At 37.3% G+C, this 22511-nt stretch overlaps 1 protein-coding gene across 1 annotated transcript; it reads right to left on the bottom strand.

Moving 5' to 3' along the window:
- Positions 1-368: 368 nt before the first annotated feature.
- LOC140161029 (monocarboxylate transporter 13-like) lies at positions 369-16160 on the bottom strand. Its single transcript, XM_072184409.1, has 4 exons — positions 15909-16160; positions 13908-14048; positions 6333-7130; positions 369-1740 (listed from the first exon to the last, which is right to left on the bottom strand). Exons 1-4 carry the CDS (start codon positions 16102-16104, stop codon positions 1604-1606), a joined length of 1272 nt encoding a protein of 423 aa, XP_072040510.1. The 5' UTR covers positions 16105-16160; the 3' UTR covers positions 369-1603.
- Between the last annotated feature and the right edge of the window lie 6351 nt (positions 16161-22511).

Below are 22511 nucleotides of genomic sequence, written 5' to 3'. Positions count from 1 at the left end.
CCAGCCACTTGTCTATTATTACCATATATAGACATAATGATCCTTTTCTATTGTTAACAAACTGTCTGTAATCTAGCTTATGAATAATCAGTACTTAGTCCAAAAGTGGCGTATAAATTGACTGCTATGAAACGTTTGTCATCTTAAATGTTTCGTTCCCTTAAGTAACGGGGTGAGAGGTCAATCCCCTGATGAGCTCTATTGACCCTGACATATTTTGCTACGTAACCTATGTAACAAAACATCCTAGATGGTGCAAACTAGAGGAACAATTTGAGACATTTTTGGTTAAAATCGGATCATTTATACGATGTTGACCCAGGTTGAGGTCAAATGTTGACCTTTGACCTTTTTGCTTATAACCGTACGTCACATGTAGGACAAACTATACTTTTTCTGAATCATTATGACTAGAGCAATACTTTGGTGGGGATTAGAAATTTGACCCTATGTTATATTTTACCCCATGCTGGGAACCCCTGTAGAGGATTGATTTAGTTGTAGCTCACTCCACTGAGCTACAATAGGAGTGACCCCGGTACAAGACAAATTTCCATACCACATACAGTAAGAGGCACTTGCCCACTGAAACTTGATTAATACTGGCTAGTATTGTATAACATGATCTCTACATTGTAAAGCGTGATATATAGTGTGTACAGATAAAAGTAACCCCATTTGATGAATAAAAATTACTATAAGCTGGTCAGTAGAAAAAGGGTGATTTTATTATTTTTTTTTTTTATTAAAAGAACCACTTTTTAGGTAAGTTACACAGCTGAAGTTGTGATATTATTAAGATACAACAACATCATGGTATAAACAAGAATAAATATGTTCTTGTGTTAAATATTTCTATTTTCAGTACCCTTAAGCCTCAGCCATAAATGTTTTAATGTTCGCTTCATTGAATCGAGAGAAGATGATTCGCTCAAAGGCAGACATGACAGTAATCGGGGAGACGTCCCCCTGAAAACCATAATAGGAAAGGAATAATTGCCCTAAGCACCTTCCTTTTTGGCACAACAATTACCGTGTTTTGGGCCCAAATAGGTAAATTTGCTAAGTTTGCGCCTTGATCTATCAAATAGCAAATTGGGGCTAATATAGTCTGCCAATAGTCTACAAATATTTCTTTTGCGCAAAAAATCCCAGTTTAAACTGAACAAAATATGCTCGACCCCCGTAAATGTTAATGCTTCCGCCGCCACTGATTACAAAGATGTAACAGTAGGAGCATGGTGGCGCAGCGGTACGAGCTCTGCCTTGTAATAGATGGATTGTGAGTTCGAGCCCCGGTGCTGCCATCGTGTTGTGCAGGCTCTTGGGCAAGGCGCTTTACTTGTCTGGCCTCTCTCTGCCAAGGTGTGAAATAGGGAGTTGTTATGAATGTTGTCCATTGAGCGCCGTCCAAAGGTATGAGCATGACTTGGGCATTGTATGGCAACTGCCATATTCTAACGACAGCGGAATAAATGTAAAGCGGTTTGGTACATGTGTACATGTGAAAGGCACCGTATAAATATCAACATTGAACATTTTAAACATTACCTATGGATTCCTTGGGTAATATACTGATAATATGATGGTTATTATATCTCATTCAAAGCGATGCATATTTCCTGGCTTTCCACACACCTCTCATATCCACAATGAACTGTGGACATAATGCAAGAAGTGATATTGCACTTAGTAGCAGGAATGACAACGTAAAACTTCCGGTAACGTCGAACGTCCAACCTGTATGTGTGAAAGAAACAGAAGGAAAGATGGTCATACAGTATGAGGTATGAGGATTCAAAACAACATATTATAAAATAACCTCAAGAAATACAGTGTAGTTAAGATCATTCATTACAATGCGTATTACATAATGGTATTCAATATGCTTGTAGCGGCGCAATATCCATGGCTATAAAACCTTGTTTCAATTTTATATAATTTACCGATATCTTGTTTGGACCTCATAATTATGAGTCACTAAAGTTGTGGAATGTATAGAGATCTTATCACATTTTTGAGAATGTATGCCACTGTGTGACATTTTAAGAAATTGTAAGCGCCTGTTATGTGTGCATTCTATGCAACTTTGCAGATTTTGTACGCGTTTTTGTATTCTGTTTTTAAACATAATATATAGTTAATACCAACTGTGTACCTCCAACTAGATAAAAACGTCAAATGAAAATCTACCCTTCTAATTAAATCCATTTTACAAAGATTGTAATTATATGAAATTGCAAGCCTGTGTTTTTTCTTCGTTTTTACATTCTGATTAACATTTTTTAACCACTGTACCTTTAACGTGGCATTAATGAAGCAGATATGTACTTTCATCCATCGAGCTGTAGCTAAGTAAAAATAATCCCAATTTGTGAATCTTAAATGAGCTAGATATACATGTATATTGCGAGCGCAGCCAGCTGTACACTTTGCATATTTAAGTACTATATAGTACTTAAGTAAGTATTTCTGTACTGTTTCCTTTCTTTTTAGAGGCTTTTGTTAAAAGGCGCCCCATGAATGTGTGCCAAAAGTTGCTTCTCCCCCACCCCGGCCTACCAGAAATTGTTTGCCCATACCCCACCCCCATTTCGGCTGGCTAAAAATAATTGTTCCCTCCAATTTTACCCTAGGATTCATAATTATTGTACAACCCCTAATTGCACTAAGGGTCCTTTCATATTTTCTGTTTCGGTTTCGGTTTCCGGTTTCGGTTTCGGATCTCATTGTTATTTTGAAGTGTTAGCATGGTACGTGTGAACAATCCTTTTATTCTAGTCTTTTGTTGACTACAGAAAAGTTGAACGAAGAGAACTTCTGTTTCGGTTTCGGGAGTTATGTTAATTTCTGACATGAAAAACGTGAGATGAGAGGGTTGATGCTAATCTAGACAAAAGAAGTGTCTAAATTTTACGGTGGTAAATTCGCGATAAATGTACGGCTTCAATTGACTTGCGTTGCGTGTATAGGTACTCCAGCCTAAGCGGGAGTATCGCCTGAAAATAACCCAGCGTCGAAATATACATTGACATGATTAATATAAATTAATCAATAGTAATCAGTGTTGCCAAGAATTACGTATACTTGTTCGACGTGCAATCGCGCAAAAATCGGTCATATTATGCTTATGTAGCGATAATGGGGAATTATTTTCGTCCCAAATACACCTTAAACCTTGGTAATATGCAACACCAGAGAAGTGCGTTGAAGTGAAACTAATAGGATTTCTTTCATTGGAATTGGTAATCTGATAATTGCTTCAGGCAAAATTGCCAGACTCAAATCTATTTTAAAGGTATATTATTTGAGAGAGTGGGATGATGAGACGCGGAGATGATCTGGTAGAGGAGAGGAGAGGAGAGGAGAGGAGAGGAGATGATCTGGTAGAGGAGAGGAGAGGAGGAGAGGAGAGGAGAGGAGAGAGAGAGAGAGAGGAGGGAGAGGAGAGGAGAGGAGAGGAGAGGAGAGGAGAGGAGAGGAGAGGAGAGGAGAGGAGAGGAGAGGAGAGGAGAGGAGGGAGGAGAGGAGAAGGGAAAGGAGAAGAGGAGGGGGGTAGGATGAGGAGAGGAGAGGAGAGGAGAGGAGGGAGAGGAGAGGAGGGAGAGGAGGAGGAGAGAGGAGAGAGGAGAGGAGAGGAGAGGAGAGAGATGATCTGGTAGAGGAGAGGAGAGGAGAGGAGAGAGAGGAGAGGAGAGGAGAGGAGAGGAGAGGAGAGGAGAGGAGAGGGAGGAGGGGAGGGGAGGGAGGGAGGAGGGGAGGAGGAGAGGAGAGGATGTTGATGACAATGACGATGATGATGATGATGTTGAATAAATATGACATGGTATGACCATGGAGGTATATAAATAAATGGAGAATGATCCAGCCAAGCCTCTTTTGTACTACGTTGGTTATGACCAATTATTGTTGAATGGGCATTATCAGGTTTATATTGATTATGCTAAGTTGATTACATTGTGAAGTCTGTTTCACTGGCCATTGATTTCAATGGGGTAAAATGAAGTTTATACTTATTGGAAAGTGCTCATGTTTCATAAAATTTTGATATCAAAATCTCATTTTCGCCAAAAATTGAGTGCTTAAATTCTGAGACTAGTAGGCCTATACCTAGGTTTAGGTATACTAGTCTCAGTTAAATTGCATCAAGAAATCAGTCTTTTGATAAAAGAAACACCTTATCTGTTGTCATCTTGTGACTTCCTACATTTTGGTCATGAAAAATTGAATTATGACTTTTTTCCCAAAAGTTATGACCCCCCGTATATTTGAAACCCCTCCTCCAAAGAAAATGATAGCCCCTAATAATATTAATATAATCATTTAGGCCTAAATACTGATAATTATTTATTATAAAATGAGAAGTTTAATGATGATGATTTAGGCGGCCTATACGATTTCATGACAATACAGATTTAAAAGTTTAAAAGCAATAATATGACATATCCGTCATGGCACTCAATCAATTTGACCCGAAGCTTCAACCCAAATCACGGTTATCATACACTAAACTATGAGAAACTGTTTAAACAAAGTATGTAGGGCCTATACATTCCGTATAGGGCCTATCAATTCTCTCTAGAAAAGATTGTCTGATCATCACTTTTGCTTGAATTCCGAAGTACTTCCGGTAAATTTTGCTCGCTCGTAACTCAAATGGCCCAAATTGGCCCAACATAATATTTTCACAATCGGAAGGGAAAACGTTTTGCTTTCATTTGCACTATATTTGAACTCCCTCAGACCCCCTTAAAAGCTTAATATATGAACATGAAAACTAAGTATATTTGTCAAGTTACGGCACAACTAGTGTAGAAAACAGTTTCATAACTTGAGAACAGAACATCCAAATTTCTTCGGGTTTTCGCACAATCATACATTGAAACTATAAGCTATCAAAACTGGTGACTTTGAACATCTGATTGACTAGCTGACGTCATTATACAGTCTCTTTTACAAGGCTTCCGGTACGGGTCAATGTAGGGTCAATTCCTATGAGGAAATTTTGGGAGTGACAATCAATGAACCATGGTAGAGGCTCATAACCATCGTGGAGATCAATAGCTTGGCTGAAGTGGCTGGTCAATTCAAGTTTGGTGACTCATTGAATAGAGGTAACGGGATAATCTCCACTTAGGAGATTAGAATTCTGGCGATCATTCTCCATTTATTTATATACCTCCATGGTATGACAATCAATTGAATACATGAATACAAAAGCCACCTAAGTCCATGGGAAGTGATTTTGAGAGAAAAACCTGTGTATCATTTTAATTCCTTCAGTTAGATTTACCTGGTCAATATGGTAAGTTTTACGTGCAAATGAGTGGATTAACCTGTATTAGGTATGACGATTAGCATTTCAGGGACTTCGTGGGGTTCATTTTAAATTTTGGACTTAGGTGGTTGTTTGAATCATATACAAAGACAACAATGTTAGAATGAGATTACCACTAGTAAGATAATACAAAATAAAGCGCACAGGTATGTATAATGTTGATAAGCATTCTGCCATGTAATATAAACCACACACTTTCCTTTATTAAACCCATTTTTTTTCAAAAGTCACTCTCTAGCAATGAATGTGTTACAAGTGGACTTTTATACATACTGGATTTTAATCAGTGTGTTACAAGACTCAAGTCATGGAATTGGGTGATTCTTTCATACATGCTATTTTTCACATGCTCAATAGACACAGAGGATGAATTTGAGTTGTTCTTTCATACATATGACAGGCCTATGTAAAGGAACACTTTCCCATGCTTAACTCAATTTGGTTTAAGTATGGACTTAGGTGGTTTTTGTATTCATATATTCAATTGTTAATCTGACAATTGGGCCTATATTTTAACGTTTTTACAGAAAATTCGACCTTTTCATTCGGATTGGCATTTTGTCACATTACATGTGAATCAGTCCAACATCAAAGGCCTATCGGTATTAGAGGACATTAAAGCGAGCGAAAGGGGCGCTAGACCACTAAAAACACCGGTCATCCACACACTGTGGGTGTTCCATTCTTTTCTTATCCAGCCTTTATTAACAACAGGCATGCAGGTATCTACCTATTGAAATCAGCTGATTGGTACTTCAATGAATTCAAGGAGCAGATCAATTCACATAAATCCCTTGCGTTTTCGTTTCTGAACAATAGAGCTCCCGAAACAGAAAAGATGAAACGAGGGTAAGTCATGTCTGTCGTGATGTTGGGTTTGCACTTTTGCAACTTTTAGGGTCGCAAAGTTTAGCGCCCAAGTTGGGTGCAATTATCTTGACTGTGCCATGGCACTCAGTTACTATTTTTATTAAATTATAAACATCGGTCTTACCTGAGAAAAATCCACTACAAATTCCCCCGATACTGTCTGCAACATTCATCCAAAGCATTGCATTTGTCATCTTGTCATCCTCCACGACATGTTTAACTATCTTATACACACTCAACCAAGTCATTCCAGTGGCAAGGACATATATGCATGATAAAAATGCTAGTCCAATATAAGAATGGTAACTAGATACCAGCGGATCCAAGCCTAATGCAAAAGTAATAATGAATGTTGCCAAGTATAGAATTGTTTTATCCGGTGTACAAATCTTCAATATAGGATACAGAATGGCTGCTAAGAGGTTACCGAATCCCCCAATTGTCGCCAGAAATGACGATTCGTAGGGTTGGAAGCCTAGTTCCATTGTATGTGGAACTAAATATATTAGCCAACCCGTAAAGCAGTAACCACTGCAAAGTCTATAAACCAACATAGAGATAAACTCAGCATCGGTGAATAACGATAAATCTAGATAATGAACCAGATTCGTTATTACCGAATTTTCTTGTAGCTGGCGTTTCCTTGATCGTTTGAAGAAATCTTTGTCTTCTAATTCAACCGGATCTGTTTGCAAAGGTTGTAACAAAGCTCCACACACGAGGCGATGAAGATTGAGACCAGCTAATAATAGCATGGTACCCCGCCATCCGTAGATGTCCTGAAGGAGCTGCGTCATAGGAGGCATTATCATGATTCCGAGGGAAAGTCCTGCTTGGGAAATAGCAATGGATATGTTGTAATACTTGTCAAACCAGATAGCTTCCTCGCCTGTGATGACTGCGTCAGCTCCGACTGAAAAACCTTTACATACATACACAGAACAATAACAAACACAAAGAACTTGAACATAAAAATTTAACACGATTTGTAACTAACTTGGGTGAATCATTGTAATGTCAGATACCGTTCTCCCATGATGGCCATGAGTATGGTGTATACGGGCAGTCAGAGAGGGGTGGGCAAGCAATTGTTGGCACGCCGTTTGAAAATATTTTAGCCGGGAGGGGCTCATAACCCAGGGAGGCATTGAAGACGATAGAAGTGACGGCATGTGCTTGTCAATAAGCCCCCTTTTTTGAAGTCAGATATACCCGATAACCCCATTTTTTTAAAAGTCATACCCGATGACCTCCTTTTTTAGGTGCGGCTAGCCAATGATCCCTTTTTAGGTGCGGCTTCTCAATGACCCCCCCCCCCCCTTTTTTTTCTAAAATTGTATCATCAAAATGCCACAAGATATTACGGAAACTTTCATATTCTCTTATTTCAGCAAATTTGTATTGTCAATTTGGAAAACAAAAATAGATTTGTCTTTTGGCCCCTCTAAAAACTTTTATACCCAATGACCTCATTTTTTTCAAAACATTATACCCAATGACCGCTTTTCATTTTGTTTGTACCCAATGACCCCCTTCTTAAAAAAACAACGTTTTGTACCGATACGCCCCTACTTCACGACGCCTGTAGGCACATACCCGTCACTTCTAAAGTTGAGACCCCGGGCTCATATTACACAGCCTTTAATCAACTCTATTCGCTATCGTAGACATGACGTTATATTGGTGACCCCGGAGCGTTACCACAGCGACTGGATCACGCTTTCATGAGAACCACAATGGCGATATCAATGTATGGAATTTATTTATCAAATTTTTAAACTACCAGTCATATTTTTAAATATTCTTAAAATATTCTTAAAAGACCTGAAACCTCATGACTTCAGAAGGAAAACATCTTTCAAAAGCTTACTACTGTCTGTTCAATTAGCTTAGATTCTTGAATTTTTAAGATATTTGAAAAAATAAATAATTGTGGCCAAAGTCATCAAAGAAAAGTGTTAGCACAGCCTTAGACCTAACGTGGTTTATACTTTTCAAATTCCAAAGTTCAATTTAAAACCCCATTTCTTTTCAATTTTGCCTCATTTTAGGTAGTTACTTGGGTCCACCATAAGGGTTCGCGACCTTTTTACAAATCGAGTGGGACGGTCCATTCTCAACTTAGGGCATAGACCCTATCCAATTTGGCAAAACAATCTGTCCACCAATCTGTTCTGCCATTCCAATTGTTATATCGTTCCGGTTATTGGATAGGTTCTATAGGTGATGATGGTCCACCGGTTTTTAGCCTTGTTCACACAGTCGGACTTAAACCACTTAATACCGGACTTAAATTACGTCGGTAATAGTATCGGGTATAAGTGGCAGTGTGAATGAGCGTCGGATATAACTATATCCGACGTAATGTGGTTTAAATCCGACAATTTAAATCCGAAGATGACCAGGGTTAAGAGCTGTTAAGACCGATCGAAACGTTACGATCGGTAATAGTAATTACGTGTGAACACTGAACAGCGCTTTTGGGCTGTCGGATATAACTGTGACCTTTCACCTTTCTGCGTGATTCAGCGTGAAGAACACTTCCGGGTTAAATTAAATCACTCGCGCAACTGATTTGAAGCAGAGTATAAATATTGTGACCAGTGAGAGATAAAACAAAATCATCATGGATGCAGGTGCGAATATCAAACGCAATAGAGGAATGAACTGGCAAGAGAAGGAGACATTAGCTCTGCTGACCATTTCCGGTTAGTTATGACCGGTAATAGCTCGGATATAAACACGTCGGACATAGAGCTATTGCCGACTCGTCGTGTTCACACAGTCGGACTATTACCGGACTTAAATTACGTCGGTAATAGTATCGGATATAAGTGGCAGTGTGAATGAGCGTCGGATATAAAAATAATTACTATATCCGACGTAATGTGCTTTAAATCCGACAATTTAAGGCTGAAGATGACCAGAGTTAAGAGCTGTTAAGACCGATCGAAACGTTACGTCCGGTAATAGTAATTACGTGTGGACACGCAGCACTATTGGGCTGTCGGATATAATTGTGAGTAGGCCTATATCACTCGCGGAAAATTTTAAGCAGAGTAATTTATGGCTGCAGGTGCAAATATTAATATAAACTAGCGGGATGCAGGCCTTGCCGTTTAGATTTTAAAGGCGAGTGGTTAATCACTCGCTAGCATGATTGTAGGCGAGTGGTCGAATTTTCACAAATATCACTTATTTAGGAAATAATCAAGTAGAGTTTCTGTCTTGACACGGTATTTATATACATTTATGTTGAAATGCGCGCGAAGCGCGCTAACATTTTTCCCTTTCTACGCTTGGAGGGAGTACAGCATCGATTAAATACTGAAATGGCTGATTCAGTGGCTGATTTTGGGAGATTCGCAGCGAGTGATATTTAGTGTCTATGGCGAGTGGAAAATCGCTCACTAAAAATCGAGTTTGGGCGAGCGGCGGCGAGCGAGAGCGGTCGCTCGTCTCAAACGGCAAGGCCTGGGGATGCGATTATTTTTTTCGGACATCACCGTTAGATGAGTAAATGGGAGCGTTCACTATAACAGGAAGAATTACTGAACAGGTAGAATCATTGAAAATGAACATTAAAATCTGTTCTTTCTTACATTTCCTTTTAGCTTCTTTTTTTTATTTGCTGCTTGTGATTTCCCGTTTCCATAGAGGGGTCAATTGGAATGACAAGGAAACATTGGCTATACTCAAAATTTGGAGAGACACGGAAAGTATTTCTGGGATAAAAAAAGCTTTGGGAGGAGATAGCCACGCTATTACATGACAAGGGGGGTCTCGATACGGTCGGGGGAGCAGATACCTGTAGTGATAAATGCACTGAAAACTCTCCATCGCACCCTCCATGATCGGGTGAAAAATTCAGGCGCAGGAGCAATTGACCATCCTTATTGGGATAACCTACACGAGTTTCGGGGGGTAGCAAATGTTAACCCCAGAGGGTTCAGTGGGGGGGCAGTATGGCCCTGGATGTAGATGGAGATGAAATTTATTAAGCCATAAGCATGATAACAGAAAGGCATGCAATTGCATTTTATAAGATGATTAGGGGGGGGGTCCCAAATATATACGGAAAGAAAAATAGGGGGGGTTATAAAATATTTTTGATGACCAAAATGTAGGAGTCACAACACAGCATGACTACAGATAGTGTGTTTATTTTATTCAAAAAGACTGATGCCTGTTTTTTTTTGGGGGGGTGTAAACGGTGGGGGGTGGGGTCATAAAATATTTGCTGCCGAAATAGGGGAGGTCGCAATTTTATTGGGGCAAAAGAAGAAAGAAGGGATTTATGACCGGTAATAGGCTTTAACGGACATAACACGTCGGGCATACGCTGGCGAAGTTACGTCATTTATCGGATTAATTACCATAGCAATTCGCTACTTGCACTGTTCCGCCATTATGCACTCTGTGCGGGAAGAGTCTCGAACTGGCCGCATACATGATTTGGAATTGTCCTACTCATAACGTTCTGTGTAAGGTTACATAATTCTTCCTTTCATGTATGCTGCCAGTTCGAGGCTCTCCCGCACATAGTGCATAATGGCGGAACCGTGCAAGTAGCGAATAGGTGAAAACAATTTTGAACATTTCGCGCTGTACTACAAGCAGGTTGCACTCATCACCTGTATGTCTGCAATCATAGATTGAATACAATACCGGTCTTTTCAAAGATACTAATCTTACAGGTGCAACTAATCAGCATGATTCACCTATTGCTATGGTAGTTAATCCGATTATTACGTAACTTCGCCAGCGTATAGCGCTATTGCCGACAAATGTGGACGCACTAAGGGATTAGCGGAAATATTTAATTCGATCGGACATAAGCCTAGATAAAATATTACCGGTAATAAGTGCATGTGTGAACACAGCTTTTGTTACACGAAACTATAATTATGGCGCGATTACGTTTTATGCATAACATTATTCTGAGCATTATTTTTTCCTAAACAATGACATTAAAATTATGGATTTCTTTCGTTCTTATTTCAACTGGTTTACAATGTAACTTGAGTTTTGTTTAAGGGGTACTACACCCTGCCCAATTTTGTGCCTATTTTTGCATTTTCTCAAAAATTATAGCGCATTGGTGACAAGTAAGATATGTATATTATAGGGGCAAGGACTACAACTACTGCACTGAAAATTTCATTTCAGCACAGACAACAGTTGTGGAGTTACAGTCAAAAATGAGGGAAAACCAATATTTGATCAATAAATCAATAACTACTTGCCTTGAGTTGCTGAATTTTCAGTGCAGTAATTGTAGTCTTTGCCCGTATAATTTACATATCTTACCTGTCACCAATGCACTATAATTTTTGAGAAAAATGCAAAAATAGGCACAAAATTGGCCAGGGGTGTAGTACCCCCTTAATACCATCATTCCTTCCCAAGAATATCAGCTTTCGCTTGACATTTTCAGATACAGTGACTTTACAAGAATTGTTTTCTGTAACCTGATTGTTTTAAATAATATTTTCTGATGCAAAAATTCTTTTGTTTCCAAATGTCCTTCTCATACAAAAAAAAAACCGGAATAACAAATTGAAAATAAATGTGTAATTTTATAGTAGGCCTATAGGCGTATACCTTCTCAGACCAATTCGTAAAATAAATAAATAAATAAATAAATAAATAAATAAATAAATAAATAAATAAATAAATAAATAAATAAATAAATAAATAAATAAATAAATAAATACACAAGGAATGTATTTATATATATAAGTTGGGCATATTTTAGAACAGCTTAGTTCATAAATAATAACGTAATGTTTCAACAGTAGGGTTTCAACACAAATTGTGCATACTGGCTATTTTGATGGACAATACTTCCTGATACGGATGGTCGAATAAATACTATCTCAGCGCATTATGACATTTGTCCCCATTGCTCTAAATGGATTGATTCAAAAAAGTTTATGGTACCCGACGTTCTACGGCTTTTTATAAAAATATCGCGGGAAAAGACCAAAATTGAAAAGAAATGAGGTTCTAAACTGAACTTTAGAATTTGAAAAGTATAAATCATGTTAGGTCTAAGGCTGTGCTAACACTTTTCTTTGATGACTTTGACCACAATTTTCTATTTTTTCAAATATCTTAAAAATTCAAGAATCTAAGCTAATTGAACAGACAGTAGGCAGTGAAACTCATACGAAATGGCTAAAACCTGATTTTCAAACAGCAGAACATCGACGTGTACAGCGTAGATAGCGTTGTCATGCAACCGCTTGATCCATCAATACGGAAGTAGTTGTGACCTCGGCAGTGACGTCGGACTACGATAGCGAATAGCGCCGGCTAATATTTGGGGCAAACAAAGAAAGTTGTATTGACGAATCGGACACACACATGAAAGACAAGTATATTTAATGGTAATGCTTGCTACTATTGCCCTACTATTAACGTTTCACTATCTATTAATTTAACATATTATTCATTATATTTAATATTATATTAAGTTTGAATTCGTCCATAAAATTTGGAATTGTCTGTTTGTAAACTTAAATTTCGTTTTTGGTCAAATACAGACTTGACATTTAGTATGGAATATTTTTTCGCAGAATTCCAAGACTGGTCTGGAATGGGTCTGCATTAACTGTACGGGGTAAATATTAATTGGGGTGTATCGGGAGATGATGTAAAACAATTGTTTGACAGAAAATGGGCTTTCCATAAGTTTACATTATGGCGCTCATAATGTAGTGAATTAGCCTAAAATGGCGGATTTAAGGGGACTGAATTTGATTGTTGGGCGTGTAAAATTTGTGAATTTGAGCAATATTATTCTGATATTATCAAATTTATTGAGGTTTGAAGTGATTTTGCTGAACTGAAATACCAATAAGTGAAATGCACTTGTAATCTACCGCTTTTGAAAATGGGAGGAGCTTTACAAAATATGGCTCTGAAATGTGGTACGCACTCAGAAAGTTTAAATGGTCCCCTGGGGCCAAATGTTATAAACTTACTATATCATTATATCATATCATAAACGTGTCATTCAATGACTGGATGGGACCTTAGACAATTTTGATAACTTTCTTTGAACATGCTACAATGGTAAAACCATGCAAAACTTTAGGATCTTGATAGCAAGGTTCTCTTGACTACTTTTGTTATTTGTATATAAACTTTGCCTCATAATCCACGAAAGGTAATGAACGAAGACTAATCATATTTGTAAAAGCACTGTCCATGCAACAGGTGAGACGATTTTAATGCGCTCTAAGACGAAATCAAATGAACAATGAATGAAATAAAGTTGACATACTCTGAAATATAATGGTCTTTTGCAAAATGTATTGCTCGAAATGCCCAATTCAATAATTTTAGACGAATTATAAATTAACCAGATATGAAGTATAATGAAGAAGTGTTAAATTAAACGGGAAAAACCTATATTAATGTTGCACTATCAATTTAAAAAAGAGATGTTCAAAAAACTGTGTCGACACCCTCCCCAACCCCAATATACGCTTTTCATATTCTCAAAAAATCACCCACCACTAACTGCAACAGAAACCATTTTAATCACCATTCATTTCAGAAAAGTATATTAAAGAAAATATCAAAAGTCCCCAAAAGTCCAAGTAGTGGAACAGTGCCTAATTGGATCTGCCACGCCGGATATTTTATTCGCCGGCTACTCGGAAACTTAGGGACGTCTCTTCTAACTTACCTGTTAAAAGTAAAGCTACCATCAAAAATTCCACCGATGTTGCCAGAGATGCCATAATGAACCCAATTACCGTCAATATACTAAATGTCATAACGGTGTGTCTGGGTGTGAGGCGTTTACTCAGCGCTCCAGCAAATGGACCTTATTGGAAATTAATATAAGATAAAGGGTTAAAAATACCCCCCCCCCTTAATTAAAAAACATTTCATCGCACAACTTGACATACATTTTGTTGATTTAAACAATTTAAAAACCTGTGAATAAAGGACACGTTTTTCTACCCCCCTAGAGTTCCCACTTTTCAAATTCATGATGATGCTTTCAAAAAAGTTTTCAACATCCTATATATAATATAATGTAATTTCTAATACCTCTATGTAATGTACAAAAAACTTTCAATCAATGTTTGATTGATTTAATTGTTTGTTTGTTTTCTTTACTTTTAAGTGTCCCATAACTCAATTACCAATGCAATCATCTTTCAGTATAAATATGATTCATTGACATGAATTTGGACATGAATGGGGTTTTCTTTGAAGGTTTCATTCAGCAGGTGTTTCAAAAATGATAAAATCACTATATGAGGAGTAATACATTTGTAGTGCACGATGTTTAGATCTTTCGTTGACAAAAAGAGATGGAATTTACTTGTAAATGGTACTCTGAAACAGTTGCAACGATCTGGAGCGACCGCTCACTTGGATAATGGCGAACAAGTCATATAAGAAATGGCATAAGAGATTACTTGAATTAAGAGGTTGGATGTACTAGTAAGCATCTTAGCCTCTGAACTCTTTTTGACACATTATGTTTGTTACGCCTTTATCCAAGAAAGTCATCACTTTAGATCAGGATGCAAGATGCTTGAGCCTACTTATTTGTGATGCGATCAAGCTAAATCAGTCGGAACTCGGAAATATTGATTTTTAGATATAGCCATACAAAGGAAAGATTTCCTTTTGTTTCCTATTGTTTTGGATCCTCTTTAATTGCTTTTATCTTTGGAACTGGTTGTTAAATTTCAATGGTGTTTTCTGCAAAATCCAGATTTGTTTATGTTTTTTACTATCCTGTAAGAAACTGAAAATTTAATATTTCCGAGTTCCGACTGATTTTGCTTTATCGCATCACATTTAGAGGTAAATGTTCACCTTGTTGGTCAAATGAATGCCTGGATATCTCATTTTCCTTCCTATTGATTTTATCATTTTAAAATTACTGCTGATCAAAAACTTCCAAAGAAAACATCATTAATATCAAAATTTATTTCAACGAATCACTGTTTTGTACCTAAGGATCGCTGCATGTGTAACTGAGGGATCAGCGACAGAAAGGTAAAGGAAAAGAAACCAATTAAATAAATCATAACAGTGATATGAAACACGTTTTGTACATTAAAGTGCAGCTTTTTCTGAAAGCATCATTATTGGAAAATGTGATTTTTTTTTAACCAAACATTTGGACAACTTTGGGGACGGAAGGGGTAGCAAAACGATTCTTCTATTCACAGCTTTTTGAATTTTTCGAATCAACAAAATGCATGTCAAGTTATGCAAAGAAATATTTTGTAATTTTAAGGCAGGGGTATTTCTTTTGAACCGTGTATATGAATTTTAAATGTGGAACATATCGATAAAATCTTCCAACGTAATATCATAGGTCAAACATGAACATAAGATCATAGACATGGTATATTTGTGGTTCGGAAGTATTAATTACTAATGTGGGCCAGTGTTATAAATTGTAACATTTGAGTACAGGACCGTGAATATTTACCGTATATTTCACACCCAAATTTGCTCGAGAAATCTAGCCAAGAAATTTTAGGCTGTCCAAAATAGGCAAATCTTGCTCAAAAGATACAGTCGACTCATCGAAATAACTTTTATCTAAATTTCAACATTAACTATCGTGTGCAAATTCGAAGCTAGAGTTCTGGAGTAAACTCAAATGGCCCGTTTTTAAGATAACTGAACATGCTAAATTTAATTTTGTACTTACACGTAACTACTCCGATGGCAGTAGTCAATGAAATACTTAATCCAATGACCCATGTTTGCGTAGAAAACTGTTGACGAAGAGTTGGTAGCATGACACCAAGGGATTTCATTGTACCTGGCCCGAGACCCATCGAAATAAATGATGTAAGAGTTATTATCCATGCCCACCCTCGGTCTTTTGCCATGACGTTCGACATTGCATATACCACAGACTCGTCGTATCAGGAACTGTTTTGTCAATACAATCGCCACGATCAATTTCGCAATAATATAAAAGTACTTTAATAGCTGAGTTTAATGAACTATGGCCTGTAACCATGGAGGTATATAAATAAATGGAGAATGATCCAGCCAAGCCTCTTTTGTACTACGTTGGTTATGACCAATTAATTTTTTATGGGACGTGACAGCACATCAGACCAGAGAATATCTCCTCTAATCAGACATATCGAATTGCATTCTGACGAAGAATGTCCTTCTGATGGCAAATAATATTGACTTTTTGAAATTCACAATAATTATAGTACATGTTTTATTGCAATGATTGAAAATTAATATTTCTGATATTTAACAGCTGGAAGTATTGACATGTATTTAAAGTGTATGTAGCTGGGCTAAAAAGTCGACGATCAATGGAATATTTGGACCTTTTATTTTGAAGATATGGACCCCGCAAAAAAAACACACACCAAAAAACAACAAAAAAGTTTCGGTCTTTGGGGGGGGGGATGTATATCTTCAATATGAAAGGTATATTATATATGTTTATTGATTAATAGTGCACAATTGTAGATTTTGTATCCACTCCTGCATCTAGGGTCCCCAATATTGATCAATGAAATTGAACGTGTATAGACGAATCCAAATGCACGCATTCCTGCACCTCAATGGCGGCCATAGCCGCGACGGGGACCCAACTATATCACCTAAAATGTGAAATGATGCGGCCTTGAAGAGTATTTTAAACTGCATTCTATCACCCGTGTTACACGTAGACAAAATAATGATGACAGTTTACAACACAAAAGAATCTAACATCGAATTTTAAGCGGGTTTAATCCACCCAATTAGGCACTCACAACACCTGTTTGGTGCATGCGGGGTCCCAATAATGGCCGACCAAATCCTGACCATGACTTGGCTCGTTGGATTCGTCTGTGACATATGTGACATGTTATAGAGGTTGTGCATGAAATTATTGATTGGTTCCTAACAAAGGATTTGAACTGGGGTCCTTCATCGTAATCGTAGTTAGGTCAAAAACCTTAATTCCGTGACCAGTATTCTGGCTAGTAAGGTTTGACGATTGATTCGACTTCTATGGACCATTTAGAGAAAAAAAATAGCCCCCATGTCCCTCACGAAAATCCCGGCATTTTTCGCTAGAGGCCAAAATACAAAATGGCCGCCGGCACCATTTTGAAAAATTAAGTTTTGAACCAGAGCACCTATAATCATGTACAAAGACCCTTTTTCGGGTATGTCGAGCACAAGGATTCCGATTCTGACATTAGTTTGACATTACGACATCATTTTCACCCAGAAATCCAAGATGGTGGCCGGCACCACCTTGAAAAATTTAGTTTTGAACCAGAGGACCTAGAATCGTGTACAAAGACACTTTTTTGGATAAGTCGACCACAAGGATTTCAAATCTGACATTACTCTGACATTACGATCTCATTTTTACCCAGAAATCCAAGATGGCGGCCGCCGGCGCCATCTTGAAAAAATAAGTTTTGAACCAGAGTACCTAAAATCGTGCACAAAGACACTTTTTCGGGTAAGTCGACCCCAAGATATCCGAATCTGACATTTGACGTTATAACATAATTTTTGCCCAGAAATCCAAGATGGCCCCCATTTGCTAGAGTGTAAATGTAATTTTTGAATGGGAGCACCTAGGATCATGAATTAACTCCCTTTTTGGCTTATTATAAAATAGTAATGGATATGGAAGTATAGGTATGTCATTTCAGCTTTATCTGTGCTTTACGTCCCTTATCTATGAATAAGGCACCTTATCTGGGGTTTAGATGCCTTATCTGAGGTTTATGCTCCTTATCTGACGGAATGGGCCTTATCTGGGGGTTAGACTGCCTTAGCTGGGGTTAAGGCGTCTTATATGGAGATTAGATGCCTTATCTGGGGGGTTTAGACTGTGTTATCCTAGGTTTACGTCCCTCATCTGAAGTTAAGGTGCCTTATCTGGGGCTTAGATGCCTTATCTGGGGTTTACGTTCCTTATCTGGGGTTAAGGCGCCTTATCTGGGGTTTAGACTGCCTTATCTGGGGTTTACTTCTCTTATCTTACATAGTGCACTTATGTCCACGGCAAATTCACCATGACCTTTCCAGCCATAAACCCGCGTAGTGAAGATTAAACCGAAATATGCAGTACTAAACCATTATATATAGTAATCGATTGTCCAACGCAAATTTATTACCACGTGATAATATTAATCCAATGAGCGACCGAATTGTCCGCTACGATCGGCTAATCCAATTGATAATGTACGGGCGGAGCTCCACTGACTGAGTTTTGGGGTATTTTTCACTGGTTTGCTGTCATATACTCATCAAGGCGGTCCACCGTTATTATAAGGACTATGCTAATGATTTAAAGATTGACATGTAGAGAATAAACCATACTTGATTGACAGAAAGTACTAAATTTGTACCTTTACGGTTTCGTGACACCCCTCTTGCAAATGTGACCAAGCCAGGGTGGCCCGGTGAAGCAAAAACTGTGCATTGGAATAACAACCCTAATTTGGATATAGATGGTATATTTTTTTCTCATACAAATGTATGGTCCCCGTTATTAAAGCTTGTACCGGGTTGAAAATTCAGATATTTTGAAAAGAATAAGTAATTGAAACATAGAGAAAGTACTAAAATCATAGCTTTTATACTTTTTCATATATGACGCTAACTAGTTCATCTGCTATATCTACAACACAGCGCTACCAGTAGGGTTCAATTGCCTATTGTTAGTGCCCCTGTGTTGTGTGCATACATGTAGTTAACAATAACTGCATGGTGTGTTCCTTATTTAGCGTTAAGGCGCCTTATTTGGAGTTGGAACTGCTTTATCTGGGGTCTACGTCCCTTATCTACGGTGCCTTATCTGGGGGTACTGTGTACTTTTAAGTAAAAAATGTGTGGCCACACATGGACGTGCCTCATCGTGTGGAAATACATCATGAACGATACCTTGCGTCGTGTAAAAATCTTTAGTTTCATCAATGTATCGAGTGTAAGATTGTGTAATTTCATCATGTAGGCCTTATATTGAAGACTACCAAAGATGAGTGATTGGCTTGACTACCAGGGTTGAGTGAGTGGCTCGACTACCAAGGATGAGTGAGTGGCTCGACTGATGAGTGAGTGGCTCGACTACCAAGGATGAGTGAGTGACGTGTTGTTCGGAACTTCATCAAGTAGGTAAACAAGACTGCAAAGGATGAGCGTAAGGTTATCAATGAAATTTCACTGTGTAGTGACCCAAGACTACCAAGAAGAGTGAAAGTGATGAGGACTTCATAATCTCCCCATGTACAAGTTAGGATAATTTAAGACTACCAAGTACGAACGAAATCATCGGGTCAGTAGGAAACCAAGACTACCAGTACCAAAGATGAAAGATATAGACATACTTTTATAGATACATGGCTCTTTTGCTCCACTTTGGGTGACTTGTGTTATTGTGTGTGTATAAGTTTATTGTTATTTGAAGTATCACCCAATATAATCTCCTTTTGTTATTATATTTTCAAGGCATTTTGGCTATGCAAGATTTATATTTCACCTTACCATTTTGTTTTGTTATTGTTGCCAATTTATTTACGCTCAAATTTGAAATTTTCAGATGTGCAGCATTTAGCTTGATTTGAACTGGATATGCTGATGTTAATTATTTTTAAGCATCAAGTTTTGAAGTCATGAAAATAAGTGGATTAATTTTCTTCTGAATATTCTTGTGATCAAGATTGGTAAAAAAAAAATCCTGGTATCGCCAGAACTAAGGTGAAACTTTCAGTGATCTCAATTTTGCAGAAATCGTATCGTAACAAGTAATTGTTACATATTATTTAACTTCATGTCTATGATTTTCTGCCTAAAGCAATTAGTGTACTGTAAGATTAAAATAATTAGTGTACATGTACTGTAAGATTATTAAACTAATTAGTGTACTGTAAGATTAAAGTAATTAGTGTACTGTAAGATTAAAGTAATTAGTGTACTGTAAGATTTTAAGTAATGAGTGTACTGTAAGATCAAAGTAATTAGTGTACTGTAAGATTAATTTAGACTTAGTTTTGTTTCTTAATTTTATATCCTATACTGAAACAAAGTAAATACAAATGCTAAAACTAACACTATCCATTATGCCAACAATGCATACTGGTGGAATATCATGCTTTTCGCTACCTCAACTTGAACTCTATACAGCCTACATGTACATGTACCTGAACTTTCCAGATGGACCAAAATGACTTATGCCTGAAATATGCCTGATGGTAGCTGAGTCTATTGGCATGATGTTTAATATAACTGTATGTCCAATGACCAATTTCAACACTTGTGAAATTACGGGTTGTGCGCTCCAAAATGCAGTGTAGACTAAATGCAACAAAATATGGTTTGATGACAATTGCAAGCTTAGATGACGTCACATCGCAACACCAGTCAGATAATTTGACATGTGCATAAATGCGAAGGAGTCCAATGCTGCAGTATCTAGAACGTTTGAGCAACATAATTAAGTTTGAGGTAGAAGAAGCTTTGAAGTTTCAGACTGAAGAAGTTGTTCATGTTAACGGCCTGTGTGCTACACATGATGCAGTCATGTCTACAGTAGAATTCATCTCGACCTTTGCAGGACTTCACCCCATTAAAAGCTATTAAACCAAGATAACACTCATTGAAACAGCTCAACTGATTAAATCGGATCTTCTCTGGTTGTGCACAAGTGACTGTTTTCATGTGCGATATCGCAATAAAGCTGGTATTCATAGCTTCAGTTGGGTAACCGATTATAAAGGAAACGAAAGGAAACAATGTTATGTGTAATTCACGAAATCAGACAATGGCGTGCTTTTTGTAAACCAGCATTCTTGAAAATGAGCAACATAATGATTTTTGACTTAACACGGTTTGGAAATAATTTCTTCATATTTTTGGTGTTATCTGTCGTTTTTAAGACATGTCCTTCCTAAAACACAAAAAATGTACGACCCTTCCAAACACCTAAATTAGCTAAAAATTTAGGACATGTTACAAAACTATATTGTCTAGAATTTTAGAAGAGTACTTTTTTAATATTGGCCGGTTATTTTTCACACAGCGACGTTAACTAGGCAATGTACTATTACCTATAACATTAACTAAAACACCAAAGTACGAATATTTCCAAACATCTAAATTAACTAAAAATTTAGGACATGTTAAGAACACTATGCAGTAAAAATCAGATATTTTCAAAAAATGTTGGCAGACTTCAAAAAATGATTTTTCTTAATACTTTGTGTTTGGATGCCCTTCTGGGGAGTTACAGGAGTGACAGTCATATCGCCTCTAAACCCTTACGTTGCCATGGCAACAGCGAAAATGTAAATTTGCCTTTTCAGCATTTTCAGCATTTTCCCATGTATCAAAATGTAGAAATATCAGGTCAGATTTCAGGATGAAGGAAATAATGTTCAGTACCCTTCTTTTATACAGTGAATAAGACATCCTTCCTCTCTATAAAAATCATGTAAACACAAACAAATCATTTTCAGAAATGGGTGAAACTATTATGTAAAATAGGGGTTTTTTCATTATTTTCGGCAATGCCAAAACTTGTGTTGGGAAAATTGATGTAACCCCCAAAGTAACACTTTTCTCAAATTATCTGTTCAGGGTAGGTAGATAAGATGTTGGCCTAGTAATATCATGAAAAAAAAGTTTTGGTAAATTTCAATCGTGAGCGACCGTGTTGCCGGAAAATTGCACTTTTCAGTTTTAATTTAATATATTATGAAAAATAAGGGCTTTTATCCACTGAGGAGTTTGATGATTTTTATGATTTAGTATGAAGACATTACTCAACTGTAGTGCGGTCCAAGTTATTTCTGCCTAAGTTTTGCCAGAAACCTCACTTTTTTGTCGTTTGAGATTTTATTTACAATGGAAAATGCTGATTTTAACAGACAACTCTCTTGTTAATTTTATGCAACACTCTAGTATTGTTATTTGGATTAAGTGCATGGTGTGACATGATTTGCATTGGTTTCAACACCAGTGTTGCCAGTAGCGTTGCCTTTTCAGGTGCTGTTATAAAGTAATTTTCATACGTGGGAGCAGTGTTGCCAGGAAAATTGCACAATTTTCAGGTTTTTAATTTAATATATTATGAAAATAAGGCTTTTATCCACCTAGGGGATGATGATGCATTTATATGATATTAGTAAGAAGACATTAAAAACTGTAGTGCATGAGTATCAAGTATTTCTGCCTAAGTATTGCCATAAACCTCACAAGTTTGAGATTATATCGATGATGGAAAATACTGATTTTAACAGACAACTCTCTTGTTAATTTTATGCAACACTCCAGT

Source organism: Amphiura filiformis, chromosome 9 (genome assembly GCF_039555335.1).
Source record: "Amphiura filiformis chromosome 9, Afil_fr2py, whole genome shotgun sequence".
Lineage (NCBI taxonomy): Eukaryota > Metazoa > Echinodermata > Ophiuroidea > Amphilepidida > Amphiuridae > Amphiura > Amphiura filiformis.
Note: the sequence above shows the minus strand (reverse complement) of the source record. Positions and strands in the feature narration are given on the sequence as shown.

Excerpts from the sequence above, each read along its gene's own strand:
- LOC140161029 (XM_072184409.1), bottom strand. The coding sequence starts at position 16,104 with ATGTCGAACGTCATGGCAAAAGACCGAGGGTGGGCATGGATAATAACT. Across the intron at positions 14,049-15,908 it reads TGCCATCGGAGTAGTTACGT|GTCCATTTGCTGGAGCGCTG; the intron begins GTAAGTACAAAA and ends ATTTCCAATAAG. Across the intron at positions 7,131-13,907 it reads GGTAGCTTTACTTTTAACAG|GTTTTTCAGTCGGAGCTGAC; the intron begins GTAAGTTAGAAG and ends ATGTATGTAAAG.